Source organism: Hyla sarda, chromosome 12 (genome assembly GCF_029499605.1).
Source record: "Hyla sarda isolate aHylSar1 chromosome 12, aHylSar1.hap1, whole genome shotgun sequence".
Taxonomy (NCBI): Eukaryota; Metazoa; Chordata; class Amphibia; order Anura; family Hylidae; genus Hyla; species Hyla sarda.
Window position 1 is genome coordinate 30,804,665 of NC_079200.1, and position 18,401 is coordinate 30,823,065.

Consider the following 18,401-nt stretch of genomic DNA (forward strand, 5'->3'; position numbering starts at 1 on the left):
AAGTGAAAGCTGCCGGTTAGCTCAGGGAGCTGTTCGGGATCGCCGCGGTATAATCACAGCATCCCGAACAGCTGTAGCACAGGAGGAGGTCTTCTTGCCTTCTCCTGCGCTGTCCGATCGCCGAATGAATGCTTCAAGCCTGAGATCCAGGCTTGAGCATTCAATCGCCGAAAACACTGATTGATCCATTCCTATGGAGATGGATCAATCAGTGTAAAAGATCAGTACATGCAATGTTATAGCCCCCTATAGGAGCTATAATATTGCATAAGAAAAGTGTAAAAAAATCATTAACCCTTTCAATTATCCCTTCCCCTAAAAAAGTTTGAATCACCCGGCATTTCCAAAAATAAAAAAAACATTATGTAAATAATAATAAAAATAAACATATGTGGTATCGGCGCGTGCGGAAATGTCCGAATTTTAAAAATATACCACTTTTTAAACCGCTCGTTCAATGGCGTACGCGCAAAAAAATTCCAAAGTCCAAAATAGCGCATTTTTGATCACTTTTTATACCACAAAAAAGTGAATAAAAAGTGATCAAAAGTCTGATCAGGACAAAAATGGTACTGATAAAAACTTCAGATGACGGCGCAAAAAATGAGTCCTCAAAGCGCCCTGAAAACAAAAAAATAAAAAAGTTATAGGGGTCAAAAGACGACCATTTTAAACGTATAAATTTTCCTGCATGTATTCATGATTTTTTTCGGAAGTGATACAAATTCAAACCTATACAAGTAGGGTATCATTTTAACCGTATGGACCTACAGAATAAAGGTAAGGTATCATTTTTGACAAAACTTACTGCGTAAAAACAGAAGCCCCAAAAACTTACAAAATTGTGTTTTTTCATCAATTTTGTCGCACATTGATTTTTTTTCCCGTTTCACCGTACATTTTTGGGTAAAATTACTAATGTCATTACAAAGTAGAATTAGTGACGCAAAAATTAAGCCATTATATATAATTTTAGGTGAAAGTTTTTAAGAGTTATGATTTTTTAAAGTTAAGGAGGAAAAATTGAAAATGAAAAAACGGAAAAAGCCCGGGTCCTTAAGGGGTTAAAGGGGTACTCCTGTGGAAAACTTATTATTATTATTTTTTATTTTTTAAATCAACTGGTGCAAGAAAGTTAAACAGATTTGTAAATTACTTCTATTAAAAAATCTTAATCCTTCCAGTACTTTTTAGGGGCTATATACTACAGAGGAAATGCTTTACTTTTTAGATTTCTCTGATGTCATGACCACAGTGCTCTCTGCTGACCTCTGCTGTCCATTTTAAGAACTGTCCAGAGCAGGAGAAAATCCCCATAGCAAACATATGCTGCTCTGGACAGTTCCTAAAATGGACAGCAGAGGTCAGCAGAGAGCACTGTGCTCATGACATCAGAGAAATCTAAAAAAGAAAAGCATTTCCTCTGTAGTATACAGCCCCTAATAAGTACTGGAAGGATTACGATTTTTTTATGGAAGTGATTTACAAATCTGTTTAACTTTCTGGCACCAGTTGATAAAAAAAAAGAAGAAGAAGAAGTTTTACACGGGAGTACCCCTTTAAAGAGAACTTCTGACATGTCCTAGAGGTGTGAAATGTTTTCATTAGTTAAATCGATCGCTAAAACAAGCAAGATGGACCCTAGACTTGCATTATGTGACTGCTTGGCCACGTGGTTAAGAGCCAAGAATGAATGCTTTAGACGCTTCACTTCATCCTAGCACTTACTAGCAATCTGTCAGGGTCTGAACACTCGCCTAACAAAATATTTGATATGTCTCTACGACATATCAAACTTTTTTGTTTAGTTTTTTATGACAGTGCCCCCCAGGTAAAAGAAAAGCAATTGCTTATTTTTTAGATCAACTTTTTCCAAACAGGGTACCTCCAGCTGTTGCAAAACTACAACTCCCAGCATGCCCAGACAGCCTTTGGCTGTCTGGGCATGCTGGGAGTTGTAGTTTTGCAACAGCTGGAGGCACCCCGGTTGGGAAACACTGCTTTAGATGATCGCTGGGATTGTGTGACCCCCATTGGACACACAATCATTGGGGCATGTAAAATGCTCATATCACACTCGCATCTGCCTCTGTATTAGGACCCTTGGGCTAAATACACAGTCCAGGACAGGTAAACACTTTTATAAGCAGAAATGTGGTGGACGGGTGTGTGTGATGCAGGGCAGATGTTGTTACCCTAGGGGCAGATGGCATTATCCCCTTGTATTCGTGACGCCAGGACGTGGTTTAGCCTAAAACCACCCGAAGGTATACCGCTGGATCCTGGGCTAGGCACGGGGGGCAATTAAGACTCCGACACCAAGTTACGGACCTGGTAGCTGAGGGTAGATAGTTGGTAAAGTCTATACAGTTCAGCCAGGGCCCAAGGAGGGGATCAGTGACGCAGAGACCATAAGGGCTTGCTGGGACTTGTAGTAGGACTGGACAATTGAATGCAGACCACGCTGACTTGACAGATGACAGAGACTGACTTGACTCATAAAGCTGTGACTTTATCTTACTTGAATTGATGGTGGCTGCAGGACTGGACTTTGAGGCCTCAAACACTCTGGACACACACACTAGACGACTGCACTGGACCTCAGCCGAAGAGAGAGAGAAGCTTCAACCAGGGCTTATATGGGGAGACTAGCAGGGAGCCCATAGGTCACTCTTGGGATCACCTGGTCACTGGTACCTCCTGGGTAACAATCACATGACATATCACATGGTATAACTCTTAAAGCAACATTACATTTTATAACACTTTAAATGGTAAAACATATTTACATTGGGGAAACAAGTGCAGGGGCCTTGGGGACACTGAAGGAGGCTGCCTGACAGGACAGCAGGAGCACGGGTGAGGATTTATTTTTTAATAAGTCGTCCCATACCTTGGCCACTTTACCCAACTTTATTAATATCACAGTCTATGGACCCACTTCACTTTACACAGTGTATAAAAAATATGGCTGTTCTAGTGATAGATGCACTAAAATGTTGGGGTCTTACCTCATGTGAACTCGGTGAAAGAGTTTAAAAGGGGCCTGGATGTATTTCTGAAGAATAATAAGATTACAGGTTATGTATATTAGATTTATAGGGACAGAAAGTTGGTCCAGGAATTTATTCTGATGCCATATTTGGAATCAGGAAGGAATTTTTACCTCTAGTATGAGTTTTTTTTTGCCTTCCTCTGGATCAACTCAGCAGGAACCCCATTACGATATAGGTTGAACTTGATGGACACTGGTCTTTTTGGGACAACCTTGTTACGTGCAAACTGTCCTCCTGTGGGACCTGTGGTATTGCTCATGCTAAAAGTTATCTCTAAAAAATGTTTGTAACATTCCATTTAGCCACCAAGCATATTGCAGGGTAAAACGACGGTAATAGTCGGGCTTTTGTGCATCTGTGAGAAAGAATAAAATAAGTAAATACTCATTGTTTGTGCTTTTTTCTTGGGTGCTACAGCTGGACATGACCTCCCCGCATATTTCTCTGATATAATAAACAGCTTTTTATCTGGTTAATGAAGCTTCTATTATTACCTTTTGATTAGTTTGGTTACTAGACCTATTTCTGTTCAGAAATCCCCCTCCATAAACATCACATGGTGATTTACATTAACTTTATTACTGTACATAATTCATGTGAAATTGACTGAATTGGCGCTAATGAAGCACGTATAATAAGTCCGGCTCATGTACAGCTGGCATGTTCCTGGGTAGCCAATGGAGATTTGTCACAGGGTATATAACGTTGTGTCACTCACCAAGTGAGTCAGGAGTTCAAGACACTGTTCACAGTAAGTAGCATCGTGTCCTAACTACTAATACACCAGTGTTATACTGCATTGCTAGCTAGCTATAGACTTTTTTGGTCTCTTATTGCATTGAATTGTTGTCTGGTGGTAAATCTTCTTCTTTAAAATAACATTTATTAGAATTTTAAGTATATAAAGTGACCTTTATGTAGATTATTATTTTGCATCTACAACTTCTTACTACATTATTCTGATTGCCCCATCGATCTCTTCTTTTTCTGATAGAATAACATCTAGCAGGTTTAATGGGCACCTATGTGTCTGATATGTATTTAATTTGCCTTTTAATGTCGTCCCAGTCAGCCACTCCAGGTTAGGGAGTCGCTGATTGCAGTGGTTTTTTTTTTTTCAATGGAATTAGTGACAGCAAGTCCAGGTCACCCGGCTGATCACCACATATCTTCAGTTGTGAAAGCCTTCATAAATACTTGAACGATATTAAAGGGGTTATCCAGGAAAAAACTTTTTTTTATATATCAACTGGCTCCAGAAAGTTAAACAGATTTGTAAATTACTTCTATTAAAAAATCTTAATCCTTTCAGTACTTATGAGCTGCTGAAGTTGAGCTGTTTTTTTTTTGTCTAAGTGCTCTCTGATGACACCTGTCTCGGGAACCGCCCAGTTTAGAAGCAAATCCCCATAGCAAACCTCTTCTACTCTGCTCTCTGTTGACATCTCTGCTTGTCTCGGGAACTGCACACTGTTGCCAGACAGAAAACAACAACTCAACTTCAGCAGTTGATAATTATTGAAAGGATTAAGATTTTTTAATAGAAGTAATTTACAAATATGTTTAACTTTCTGGAGCCAGTTGATATATAAAAAAAGTTTTTTCATGGAATACCCCTTTAACAGGAAACTTTATACCTCTAGATTATAATGGGTTCCATATATATATATATATATATATATATACATATATATATATATATGTGTGTGTGTGTGCGTGTGTGTGTGTGTGTGTGTAACTGTATTTCCCAGCCAGAGAGTAACACGATCAAAAGATGTACTGGAAGTCTCATGTAAGTCTATAGGACTTCCGGTACTTCTCCTGATCCTGTTACTCTCTAGCTGCGGAGATTGCCCGGGAGTTTTAAACTTTCTACCGTCAGAGCAATGCCATGGTAAAGTATTATTTAACTGTCCAGCAGGCAGGTGCAGAAAATAGTTAGTGCGGGTGCAGGGAGAGGGGGGATGGGAGATTTATTGCGGCTGAAAGAAGAGTAACAGAGGGGAGGGGGGAGAGAGAAGACATCAGTGTTGGGGCAGGGAGATGGAGAAAAATTAGCTCTGTTTATCTATTTAAACACTCACAAGATGGTAATATTAGGCCTAATATTGTGAAGAAGTTATGAAATATAATACTCTACAATCAGTTAGATGATATTTGTATTTTTGTTAGTGTTTTTTTTTATTTTTTTGTAATAAAATATTGTGTTATTGATATATCATTATTGCTTTTTCCTCACCAACAAGGTTTAGGTAGAAAGACCAGGCTATGCTGGGTACTCCGCTAGTTTATTATAAACCATGGACTGTCTAAACGTTGTAGGTTGCCATATGACGGTGTACTGCTAAAACAGGCTTTAAAGGGGTATTCCGGCCTTATACATCTTATCTCCTATCCAAAGGATAGGGGATAAGATGTCTGATCGCAGGGATCCCGTCGCTGGGACCCCAGCTGTCACCGAGACTGTGATGTCACGCCACGCCCCCTCCATTCATGTCTATGGGAGAGGGGTGTGAATGAAGGAGGCGTGGTGTGACGTCATGTCTCAGTGGCAGTGCCCAGTACAGAATGTCGGGGGCTGCACCGAGATCGACGGGGTCCCAGCGGCAGGACCCCTGCGATCAGACATCTTATCCACTATCCTTTGGATAGGGAATAAGATGTATAAGGCCGGAATACCCCTTTAATGGATTTTCCAGAAGATACTAAAATAAACTTTTTGAAGAGAGCAGTTTGGTCCATGAGAGATAGCCCTGCCTCCTTGTCCAAGGGCGATGCATGTCGAGAACACATTGATCAAGAATCTATAGTGCACAATACAAGCAGTGAGCCATTAAGACCATTATATAGCTGATAACAGACATTAATATAATCGGACATGATCATGGGCAAACAGGGCAAATCCAGGTAGGTATTTAAAGTGTACCAGTCAGATCCAACAAAAAACATTTTTTTTAATATATCACTCAGTACCTAATCCTGACCATGTACATCTAATTATTATATGTCTAGCACCTTTATTTCTTTTTTAATTACACTTTTAATTTAGCTCACTAGTCTGAATTCCTCTCAAAGAGAGGGGGCGTGGCCTCACTGTGCAGGTCTCCACCCCCTCCCTCAGTATGCTGTCTGCTCACATCTCCTCTAGCATTAGCAAAACTACAACTCCCAGCTTGTCCTCACTGACAGTAGCGGGACACAAGATGACAGTGGGAGGATTTTTCCTCCAGCTCTGAGCCCTGCGGTCACAGCTGTCAATCAAGGAAGTGTGTCCATGACATAGGTGATGATGCATGGACACAGCAGGACTAGTATGTGTCCAAGCAGGCAGGGGGGGCAGTTGTCTGACTGGCTTTTTCAGAATGAAATACGGAACATTTTCTAATGAAAGCAATTGCAAAACCTATTGGTTATACATGCTTTACAACATATCAAACGTTTTTGTATCTGACAGTGCCCATTTAACATCTGTCCCCACTAAGGTCTAAATGTATGTAATACCGCCACCAATTATTGGGGCATTTTATGACTCTATTATATGGTACTATATGGCACTTTCATGTAAGAAGTGTATGGCAGTATCATGTAGGCTTTGTACAGTATTTTTAATTAAGTAATGTTTAACTGAAATATTTAAGCACATAACAATAACCCCTTGCAAATGTCTTTTTCTATGCAGATAACAAAAAAAAAAGATGAAGACTTCAAAATATTTAGCAGTTTTTTTCACCTTTATTGCCTTCAACACCATAAATTGTGAAGAAACAAATATAAGGTAAATAGGAAACAGGTAGTATATGCTTTGGTTTAATGTGCACAGTAACCAATAAAAGTTTACTTCCAGTTATCTGACCAAAATGGATGTGTATTAAAGGGGTACTCCCCTGCCCCAGCGTTCGGAACATTTTGTTCCGAACGCTTGGAGAGGGCGGCAGGGGGGTTGTGACGTTACGGCCACGTCCCTCGTAATGTCACGTCACGCCCCCTCAATGGAAGTCTATGGGAGGGGGCGTGGCGGCAGCCACGCCCCCTCCCATAGACTTCCATTGAGGGGGCGTGGCGTGACATCACAAGGGGGTGTGACCGTGACATCACAACCCCCGTCACCCGCACCCAGCTTTCTAAATGAACGCCAGGTGCTGCACAGAGATCTGCTGCAGGACCCCCGCGATCAGACATCTTATCCCCTATACTTTGGATAGGGGATAAAAAAAAAAACACTGCTAACAGGTCATGTCACACTCTCAGTGACAGGTATGAGAAGAAGAGTGTTCTCCATTATGATAGTCTGCCAGGAAGACCTACTGGAGGGAAAAGGTGTGACTGCTGAACGACAGAAAAATCATGGCATAAGAGCTTAGGCTGCATTCACACCACATTTTTGCAATACATTTCCCGTATCAGGTTTTTGATGAAAAACGGATTCCTCAAAACCGGACTAAACTCTATCAAAATGTGTGTACAAATTTTAACCTGTATACGGTTTAAAAAATGATGTCCGGTTGCATCCGTTTTTTAAGAAAAAAAAAACGTATAAGTTTTTAACTTTTCACTCCATTATGAATAAAGTTTCACTTGTTTGATTGAAATTCCAAGAAAAAAAAACTGCAAAGTGAAAAACCGTATGGTGAAAACCGGATGGAACCGTACGCACATACAGTTCTGTACGGTTCCCATTGACTCCCATGTTAACAAAAAAAAAAAGTATATGGTTTAATACAGTTTTTCATCTGGACCAAAAACTGTGGTAGGCTATGGTTTTGGGTACGGGGAAAAAAACTGACAAAACCTTACAGGATGCAAAACTGACACAACCTGATGCATCTTTTGGCATACGGTTTTCAATACGGTTCCGTACGGTTTTCACATTGAAAACGTATAAGGGAACTGTATTGCAAAAACGTGGTGTGAATGCTCCTTCCTGTCCTGTCTCTGATGCCTTTGTCTCTAACCATATACATTTTGCACTTTATTTGCAACTTCTTTCTCTGCCTTCTAGGACATCAGCCAGCAGTGAGGTGCCGCAGCCCATCCAGAGACGATATTCAGAAGCTATCCTAGCCAGTGACTACAGCAGATCGGTCGATAACATGCTCAAAAAGAACTTTGTGGACTGGTTGCTCGGCAGAAGAGAGAAGAAAAGCGAGTACGTTGTCTAATTTTCCAATATTCCAATTCATTGTTATTTCTATACAGTACTAGGTACACATAAATTTCACCAAAAAAGAGAACAGTAAAGTATAAGAAAGAAGCAAAAAAAATATATACTTTGTTGGGCAAATAATTAAAATACCATAAAAACAGCAAATCATTTACTGGCACTATCACACACACAAAGGTAAATTCTATGGGGAGGCCAATAAAGCATGGGCCAATAGATTGCATGTAAAAGACAAAATTGTATTTAAATCAACTGGTGCCAGAAAGTTAAACAGATTTGTAAATTGCTTCTATAAAAAAAAAAAAAATCTTAATTCTTCCAGTACTTATTAGCTGCTGAATACTACAGAGGAAAATTATTTTCTTTTCGGAACTCAGATCTCTCTGCTGACATCACGAGCACAGTGCTCTCTGCTGACATCTCTGTCCATTTTAGGAACTGACCAGAGCAGCATATGTTTGCTATGGGGATTTTCTCCTACTCTGGATAGTTCTTAAAATGGACAGAGATGTCAGCAGAGAGCTCTTTGTTCCAAAAGGAAAATAATTTCTTCTGTAGTATTCAGCAGCTAATAAGTACTGGAAGGATTAAGATTTTTTAATAGAAGTAATTTACAATCTGTTTAACTTTCTGGCACCAGTGGATTTAAAAAAAAAAAAAAAAAAAAAGTTTTCCCCACCGGAGTACCCCTTTAAAGTGCATAAACTTTACGTCACATATACACTATACAAGTATAGAAAAACAATATAGGTGGGGCATAAAGAATATAAGTGGGGCATAAAGCAAAAAATTACACACAAAGTGTGCAACAGCAAGCAATGAAAAGATCAAAGTATCTGCCATGTATAGTATCTAACACCCAGGGCATACATGGCCCAACGTACCTTTCAACAGGCTTCATCGGGGATGGGCAAATATTTCCCTCCATTTCATTGACTTTGAATACAGTGCAATAATCAGGTTTTCCCCCTGTAGACGATGATGGCATATTGTGAGGGTCTGTGATAATTGTGCAATAAATGAAGATCCAATTTTTGACTCCTCCAAAATGTTCTCGAGAACAAAGATATCTCACTTTTGTTTTATTTATATACAATGCAACTGGTGAACAAGAGCTTTGGAGGATCTGCTAGTTATTTGTTTGGGCTTGGGTTGCATTGTCAGGTATAGAACTTCGGTCACATAGGACTAATAACCATTATTGCTGTAAAGAAGTGGCTAGGATATATATAATGGCCAGAATATATATATATAGATATATATATATATATATATATATATATATATATATATATATATATATATTGGGGTTTATTTACTAAGAGTGGAGTGTAGATTTCTTTGTGGGTGTTGATTTTCAACAGGTATTTTCCCAAGGTATTTACTAAGGTTTCCCTACATTTTGCACTTTTCCCTATGTTACGCTTTTTTTTACAACTGTTCTAATCTGTCGGTTTTTCCAAGCTCAAATCCACCACATTTTCTGTGAAAACCTTAAAGGGGTATTCCGGGCAAAAACATTTTATCCCCTATCCAAAGGATAGGGGATAAGATGTCTGAGCGTGGGGGGCCCACTGCTGAGACCCCCCAGCGATCTCCCTGCAGCACCCGCAATCTATGCGGGGACTGCGTCTCTAGTTTCGGAAACCTCTGGGTTTCCGGGACTGGGGACGTGACGTCACACCACACCCCCTCCATTCATGTCTATGGGAGGGGGCGTGACGGCCATCACGCCCCCTCCCATAGACATGAATGGAAGGGGCGTGGTGTGACGTCACGTCCCCAGTCCCGGAAATCTGGAGGTTTCCGAAACTGGAGATTCAGCACCCGCATTCTATGCGGGTGCATTCAGCACCCGCATTCTATGCGGGTGCTGAATCTCCAGTTTCGGAAACCTCCTGCAGGGAGATCGCGGGGGGTCTCAGCAGCGGGTCCCCCGCGATCAGACATCTTATCCCCTATCCTTAGGATAGGGGATAAAATATTTTTGCCGGAATACCCCTTTAAATATGTAAATATGTTGGGATTTTTCAAAACTGTTGGGAAAACGCCCCTTTTGTTGGGACCACGCCCACTTTCTCCTGTGGCCATGCCCCCTTTTTCAGGTTTTTCTTGTAAAATGGAGGGTTTTGTTTTTTTTGGTCGCAAATTGTGTCGCAAAACCCGACAAAAAAGAGTCAGGATCACGTTCGTAAATAAACCCCATTGTCTGCTTGCCTGTGGCCAAAGTAATACAGCAGATATTAGTCCATAGCTGAAACCTAAGCAGCCCATATGTATACCTGCATAATAAGAATCACAATAATAATAATTATTATTTATATAGCGCCAACAAATGAAGCTGCGATTTACTATTTTGAGGGTACAAATAAGGACAAATAGCTGAGATGACACTATTACATACTAAATATTCAACACACTAAATATTACAGTATATGAGGGATGGGGTTGAGATGAAAAGTAGCAAGTGCATTTTATATTCAATGGTCCAGCCATGTTTAATATATAAATAAATAAAATAAATTACATAAACAAGTACTATAAGATAGTTGACATAAAGGTGGGTGAACCAGTCACCAGCCAATTTCTGTGTGTTTATAGTGCACAGAGCATAGAGAGACATTGCCAAATGATAAAGAGGCTAGTTAGTGAATGAATGTTAAAGGACAACTGTAGTGGTACACTTTTATATATGCCCGAGCCCGGGCCTCAAAAATAAACAAAATAAACTCATACATACCTTTCTACGAGCCCCCATTGGTCCGGCACAGGCCTCACGGTCCGGCAGTGCTGACCTCATTCCACTTCCTGGGGACGGGGACGCAAGAGAGCCGTCGGCGTATCACCAGCCGCAGCGATGTCCCGCCCCGGCCTGTGATAGGCTGAGCCCACTGTCATGTAAGGAGCTCTGGCTGGCTTCTTACATGACAGTGGGCTCAGCCTATCACAGGCCGGGGCGGGACATCGCTGCGGCCGGTGATACGCTGATGGCTCTGCGGCATCCCCAGGAAGTGGAATGAGGTCAGCACTGCCGGACCGTGAGGCCTGTGCCGGACCAACGGGGGTTCGTAGGAAGGTATGTATGAGTTTATTTTGTTTATTTTTGAGGCCCGGGCACGGGCATGTATAAAAGTGTTCCACTACAGTTGTCCTTTAAAGACTTTTTGAAAATATGTGTCTTAAAGGGGTACTCCACCCCTAGACATCTTCTGCCCCATCCAAAGGATAGGGGGGGGGGGGGGGGGAGATGTCTGATAGTGAGGGTACAACCACTGGGACCCTCCTCCCATCTCTGTGCAGCACCTGGCATTCTGAAAGTTATATCTAGATAGATGGGTTTGGGCGGCCGTGATTGTGACGTCACGTCAAGCCCACTCCCATAGACATGAATGGAGGGGGCGTGGTGCTACTTCACAAGAGGGCGTAGCGTGACGTCACGCCCACGGTCGCCAGACCCAGCATTCTGAAAATAACTTTCAGAACGCCGGGTGCTGCATAGGGGATAAGATGTTTAGGGGCGGAGTACCCCTTAAAGAGTCATACAAGTGCAGTATTTTGCTGCTGCGTATTTCCCTACCCATTGAAGTCAAAATACCCATCGACAAATACCCATTGACTTCAATGGGTAGAAAAATACGCAGCAGCAAATACGCAGTAAAATACGGCACGTGTGACCCTATCCTTAGCGGGCATTTAGAACTGTGGTTGTTGGGTTTCAGTTTGAGGGTTTGAAGTATCACATTCGATTAGCCCCCCCCCCCCCCCCCCCCCATTTGCTGTTTTGCTTATTTTCTCAAAGAAAAAAAAAAACTATCTCAACTCCCTGACGCACGCCTTTTCTCTTCCATAGCAATTTTTCTGACTTTGGCAAAAGACAGGTGGATTTTCAGATTCCAGACTTCACTATGGACACGGACTCAATGGAAGGCGCCGAAGGGAACAAGAAATTTTTGCCTTGGGTCTTAAAATACAAGCAGATGAGCAGGTACAGAGCCGTAATCTTTGTCTACCTCATATGTTCCACCAATGTGTAATCACACTGAGGGAGATTTATCAAAACCTGTGCAGAGGAAAACTCGCCCAGTTGCTCATAGCAACCAATCAGCTTGCTGCTTTCATTTTTATGAAGGCCTGTGAAAAATGAAAGAAGCAATCTGATTGGTTGCTATGGGCAACTGGGCGAGTTTTCCTCTTCACAGGTTTTGATAAATCTCCCCCCATTAAGGGAGATTTATCAAAACCTGTGCAGAGGAAGAGTGGTGCAGTTGCCCATAGCAACCAATCAGATTGCTTCTTTCATTTTCCACAGGCCTCTTTAGAGGCCTGTGGAAAATGAAAGAAGCGATCTGATTGGTTGCTATGGGCAACTGCACCACTCTTCCTCTGCACAGGTTTTGATAAATCTCCCCCATGGCTCCTGTTTTGATCTCTTTGCAGTGCTCAGAATAACGTGAACACAGCGGTGTGTCAGCAAACCTTGGATCTACTCATGGCAATGGATTTATGTAATGCGAGGTGAGTTTTAATCGACTAATCTGTATGAATCTGTCTATCCCATCAGAAGAATGATCCGTGCACACCGGAAGACAGTCTATATGCCGTAATGTTCTATCTCAATGTGTCTGCTGTGTGCTTCAAGAAAATGGCAGCCGAGTGTGACCTCCTCAGAAGATATTCCTTATGTTCCACAGTATCCAAAAAGACAGGAAGAAAAAAAACGAAAAGAAGGAATTGGTTCTGAAATAAGGACACTTGGAAGAACTTTTTTTTTTTCTTAAACTGAAACAATGTAATTAAATAATGTATATGGGTGGTTACTAGAGATGAGCGAATTTACAGTAAATTCGATTCGTCACAAACTTCTCGGCTCGGCAGTTGATGTCTTATCCTGCATAAATTAGTTCAGCTTTTAGGTGCTCCGGTGGGCTGGAAAAGGTGGATACAGTCCTAGGAAAGAGAGTCTCCTAGGACTGTATCCACCTTTTCCAGCCCACGGGAGCACCTGAAAGCTGAACTAATTTAAGCAGGATAAGTCATCAACTGCCGAGCCGAGAAGTTTGTGACGAATCGAATTTACTGTGAAATTCGCTCATCTCTAGTGGTTACATTAAAGGGGTTATCCAGGAAAAAAACTTTTTTATATATATATATATATATATATATATATATATATATATATATCAACTGGCTCCAGAAAGTTAAACAGATTTGTAAATGACTTCTATAAAAAAAATCTTAATCCTTTTAGTACTTATGAGCTTCTGAAGTTGAGTTGTTCTTTTCTGTCTAAGTGCTCTCTGATGACACGTGTCTCGGAACCGCCCAGTTTAGAAGAGGTTTGCTATGGGGATTTGCTTCTAAACTGGGCGGTTCCCGAGACAGGTGTCATCAGAGAGCTCTTAGACAGAAAAGAACAACTCAAATTCAGAAGCTCATAAGTACTGAAAGGATTAAGATTTTTTTTAATAGAAGTAATTTACAAATCTGTTTAACTTTCTGGAGCCAGTTGATATTTAAAAAATAGTTTTTTCCTGGATAACCCCTTTAATAAGGATTCTCTATTATCATGACTGGAAAACCCATTTACAAAGCCCATGACAGGTATGATGGATTGTTTCCCAACAGACCCAAATAACTCCTAACAGATGGCACTGAGTTTTAGGCTATGTGCACATGGTGGAAATGTTGCAGACCAGGAAACACGGCACCACTTGGAGATGCACCGTCTTGGAATCGGAATTTCTGCAGCAGAATCCCATTGAAAACAATGGGATTTGGCTGCAACTGAATTTCCAAGCAACATTTTTCTGCTGGGTTCTGCTCAGAAATTCTGTTGTGTGAACATAGCCTTAAAGGGGTACTACCGTGGAAAACTTTTTTTTTTTTTTTTTAAATCAATTGGTGCCAGAAAGTTAAACAGATTTGTAAATCACTTCTATTAAAAAATCTTAATCCTTCCATTACTTTTTAGGGGCTGTATACTAAAGAGAAATCCAAAAAGAAATGCATTTCCTGTGATGTCCTGACCACAGTGCTCTCTGCTGACCTCTGCTGTCCATTTTAGGAACTGGAGAAAATCCCCATAGCAAACATATGCTTTTCTGGACAGTAGAGACAGCAGAGGTCAGTAGAAAACGCACTGTGTTCAGGACATCACAGGAAATGCATTTCTTTTTGGATTTCTCTTTAGTATACAGCCCCTAAAAAGTACTGGAAGGGTTAATATTTTTTAATAGAAGTGATTTACAAATCTGTTTAACTTTCTGGCACCAGTTGATTTAAAAAAAAAAGTTTTCCACGGTAGTACACCTTTAAAAGGGTACTCCACTGCTAGACATCTTATCCCTTATCCAAAAGGTAGGGGATAAGATCTCTGATCGCTGGGGTCCCGCTGCTGGCGATCTCCCGCAGCACCCAGTGTTCTAAACAAACACCGGGTTCCTGCGGCAGTGGTCATTACGTCATGGCCCCGCCCCTCGTGATGTCACGCCATGCCCCCTCCATTCATGTCTATGGGAGGGGGCGTGTCTGCCGACACGCCCCCTCCCATAGACATGAATGGAGGGGGCGAAAGCCACGCCCCACGAGACGTCACAATCACGGCCTCCGACTCTGAGCGTTCTGGACAAAATGTTCAGAACGCTGGAGCCCTTTAATAGGGTCCTGTGTTTTTGACAGCAAGAATATTGTTAACTATACTACTCATGGCATCATGGGATAGTCTGGTTTTACAGTTGGCGTACTATTATATATCGGTATGAAGAAAGGCATGTTGGGGAAAACGTTTTGCTAATACAAGGATTCTTTACCTCCACAGATTTCCCTAATCATTATTGCCTCACCCAGTTCAGCACCGGTTGTCTGAGAGACAGTGAAAATATTTACAGCTTTAATATTCGGCCAGAATTCAATATGTATTCACAAAGCAATAAAACATTCATATAACAATTATAAGCTCTCTGATATTTCTTTAAGTTACGATGCTGGCATTACAAAAACAAAAAGAAGTTGGGGAGGGGGGACTTCTAGACCTAATTTAAAGGGGTACTCCAGTGGAAACATTTTTTTTTTCTTCAATCAACTGGTGCCAGAAAGGTAAACAGATATGTAAATTACTTCTATTAAAAGATCTTTACCCTCCCAGTACTTTTTAGCAGCTGTATGCTACAGAGGAAATTCTTTTCTTTTTGAATTTCTTTTTTTGTTTTGTCCACAGTGCTCTCTGCTGACACCTGATGCCCGTATCAGGAACTGTCCAGAGCAGGAGAAAATCCCCATTGCAAACATATGCTGCTCTAGACAGTTCCTGACATGGACAGAGGTGTCAGCAGAGAGCACTGTGGACAGACAGAAATAATTTCCTCTGTAGTATACAGCTGCAAAAAGTACTGGAAGGGTAAAGATTTTTTTTAATAGAAGTCATTTACAAATCTGTTTAACTTTCTGGCACCAGTTGATAAAAAAAAAAAAAAATAATGTTTTCCACTGGAGTACCCCTTTAACCAATAAACTAGTCGATGTTAAAGGAGTAGTGCAGTGAAAAATACGGTAACTTATCCCCTCTCCAAAGGAAAGGGGATAAGTTATAGATTATGGGGGGTCTGACTGCTGGGACCCCCCGCGATCTCCTGAATGGGGCCTCGGCAGTCTGCAGGAAGCAGCCGTTCCGACCCGCGCAGGAAGCCGCGAATGACACACCCCCTCCATGTATCTCTATAGGATACATGGAGGGGGCGTGTTGGCCGCCGCTCCGTGCAGGAGTCGGCTTGCCCCTTCCAGCAGACTGCCGGGGCCCTGTTCAGGAGATCGCTGGGGGTCCCAGAGGTCAGACATCCCCCCCCCCCACGATCTATAACCTATCCCGTATCCTTTGGATTGGGGATGCGTTATGTTTCACTACAGAACTCCTTTAAAAGTAAAGGTAAGGGTCACCTATGTAACATATCGTCATTTATTCTTTAATATTATGCTACAAAAACACCTTTCACTGACTTAGACTAGACCTAGTGGCATAAATTGGGACAATGAGGGGGATTTATCAAACCATTTCAACTGCTTTTTTAGTCTAAATTTGTCGCATAAAAAGTCGCAGGCTGGCCCCGCGCAACATTTCATTTAGAACGTTTAAATTTACTTACTATGAATTTTATTTAGAGTACTTTGTGTGGCGGTCACTGATTTATCATGGGGGACTTTTTGTGAAATGTCTTACAAAAGTCTCACAAATGTCGCAGGGGCCAGATTTAGGTCAACCCTGCCCTACAGAATTATCGAAATGTCTCTATATGACAATTGTATTGAGGTCTGTCCAACATTTGATACAATTGTTGCACGGTCACTACTTCTCTGCGACATTTAGCCAGAATGAAGTAGAGCAGTTCTATGGGGATTCATCAAAGCCTGTGCGCCATTTGATAAATTTGGCGTACGTCTGCCGCTTTCACGGCAACATTTGTTCACCAAACAAGTTCCAACTCACACCAGTCTTCATAATTGTTCCTCACTGTCCTCAAAGATAAAAAAAAAAAAACTAAATAGTTCTTATGAATTACCGTATATACTCGAGTATAAGCCGAGTTTTTCAGCACGATTTTTCGTGCTGAAAACACCCCCCTCGGCTTATACTCGAGTGAACTCCCCCACCCGCAGTGGTCTTCAACCTGCGGACTTCCAGAGGTTTCAAAACTACAACTCCCAGCAAGCCAGGGCAGCCATCGGCTGTCCGGGCTTGCTGGGAGTTGTAGTTTTGAAACCTCCGGAGGTCCGCAGGTTGAAGACCACTGCGGCCTTCAACATCATCCAGCCCCCTCTCACCCCCTTTAGTTCTGAGTACTCACCTCCGCTCGGCGCTGGTCCGGTCCTGCAGGGCTGTCCGGTAAGGAGGTGGTCCGGTGAGGAGGTGGTCCGGGCTGCTATCTTCACTGGGGAGGCCTCTTCTAAGCGCTTCGGGCCCGGCCTCAGAATAGTCACGTTGCCTTGACAACGACGCAGATACGTCATTGTCAAGGCAACGGCTCTATTCCGGGCCGGAAGCGCGGAGAAGAGGCGCCCCCGGTGAAGATAGCAGCCCGGACCACCTCCTCACCGGACCACCTCCTTACCGGACAGCCCTGCAGGACCGGACCAGCGCCGAGCGGAGGTGAGTACTCAGAACTAAAGGGGGTGAGAGGGGGCTGGATGATGTTGAAGGCCGCAGTGGTCTTCAACCTGCGGACCTCCGGAGGTTTCAAAACTACAACTCCCAGCAAGCCCGGACAGCCGATGGCTGCCCGGGCTTGCTGGGAGTTGTAGTTTTGAAACCTCTGGAGGTCCGCATGTTGAAGGCCGCAGTGGTCTTCAACCTGCGGACCTCCGGAGGTTTCAAAACTACAACTCCCAGCAAGCCCGGACAGCCGATGGCTGCCCGGGCTTGCTGGGAGTTGTAGTTTTGAAACCTCTGGAGGTCCGCATGTTGAAGGCCGCAGTGGTCTTCAACCTGCGGACCTCCGGAGGTTTCAAAACTACAACTCCCAGCAAGCCCGGACAGCCGATGGCTGCCCGGGCTTGCTGGGAGTTGTAGTTTTGAAACCTCTGGAGGTCCGCAGGTTGAAGACCACTGAGGGCGAATGATGAGAAGAGGATGATGAAGGGGGGTGGGGATGATGAAGGGGGGGGGGGTGTGGGATGATTACAAGGGGATGATGAAGGGGGGATGTGTGGGATGATAAGGGGATGTGTGGGATGATGACAAGGGGATGATGAAGGGGGGATGTGTGGGATGATGACAAGGGGATGATGAAGGGGGGATGTGTGTGATGATGACAAGGGGATGATGAAGGGGGGATGTGTGGGATAAGGGGATGTGTGGGATGATGACAAGGGGATGATGAAGGGGGGATGTGTGGGATAAGGGGATGTGTGGGATGATGACAAGGGGATGATGAAGGGGGGATGTGTGGGATGATGACAAGGGGATGATGAAGGGGGGATGTGTGGGATGATGACAAGGGGATGATGAAGGGGGGATGTGTGGGATGATAAGGGGATGTGTGGGATGATGACAAGGGGATGATGAAGGGGGGATGTGTGGGATGATGACAAGGGGATGATGAGGATGTTAATGACGGGTCTGGATGATGACAGGGGGGGATGAGGTATTTCCCACCCTAGGCTTATACTCGAGTCAATAACTTTTCCTGGGATTT

General features: G+C 42.7%; 1 protein-coding gene and 1 long non-coding RNA gene across 8 annotated transcripts in view; one reads left to right on the top strand and one right to left on the bottom strand.

Moving 5' to 3' along the window:
* Positions 1-9,187, bottom strand: part of LOC130296716 (uncharacterized) — a 33,668-nt gene extending 24,481 nt beyond the window's left edge. The window contains exon 1 of the long non-coding RNA XR_008849262.1: positions 9,102-9,187. This is a non-coding gene — a long non-coding RNA (uncharacterized LOC130296716). The remainder of the gene's footprint in view (positions 1-9,101) is intronic.
* The window catches only part of LOC130296715 (glucagon-1-like), a 111,147-nt gene extending 95,982 nt beyond the window's left edge, over positions 1-15,165 (top strand). For 4 of the 7 annotated variants that reach the window (XM_056548565.1, XM_056548562.1, XM_056548564.1 and 1 more), the window contains 5 exons: positions 6,736-6,831; positions 8,056-8,202; positions 12,068-12,202; positions 12,655-12,732; positions 15,035-15,165. In XM_056548565.1, the coding sequence (XP_056404540.1) occupies positions 6,752-6,831; positions 8,056-8,202; positions 12,068-12,202; positions 12,655-12,732; positions 15,035-15,044 (450 nt within the window). In that variant the 5' untranslated portion in view covers positions 6,736-6,751 and the 3' untranslated portion in view covers positions 15,045-15,165. Of the gene's footprint in view, positions 1-2,547; positions 2,860-4,930; positions 4,951-5,046; positions 5,147-6,735; positions 6,832-8,055; positions 8,203-12,067; positions 12,203-12,654; positions 12,733-15,034 lie in introns of those variants that run through there. The other 3 variants (XM_056548566.1, XM_056548567.1, XM_056548563.1) reach the window with 3 other exon arrangements.
* The last annotated feature ends 3,236 nt before the right edge of the window (positions 15,166-18,401 follow it).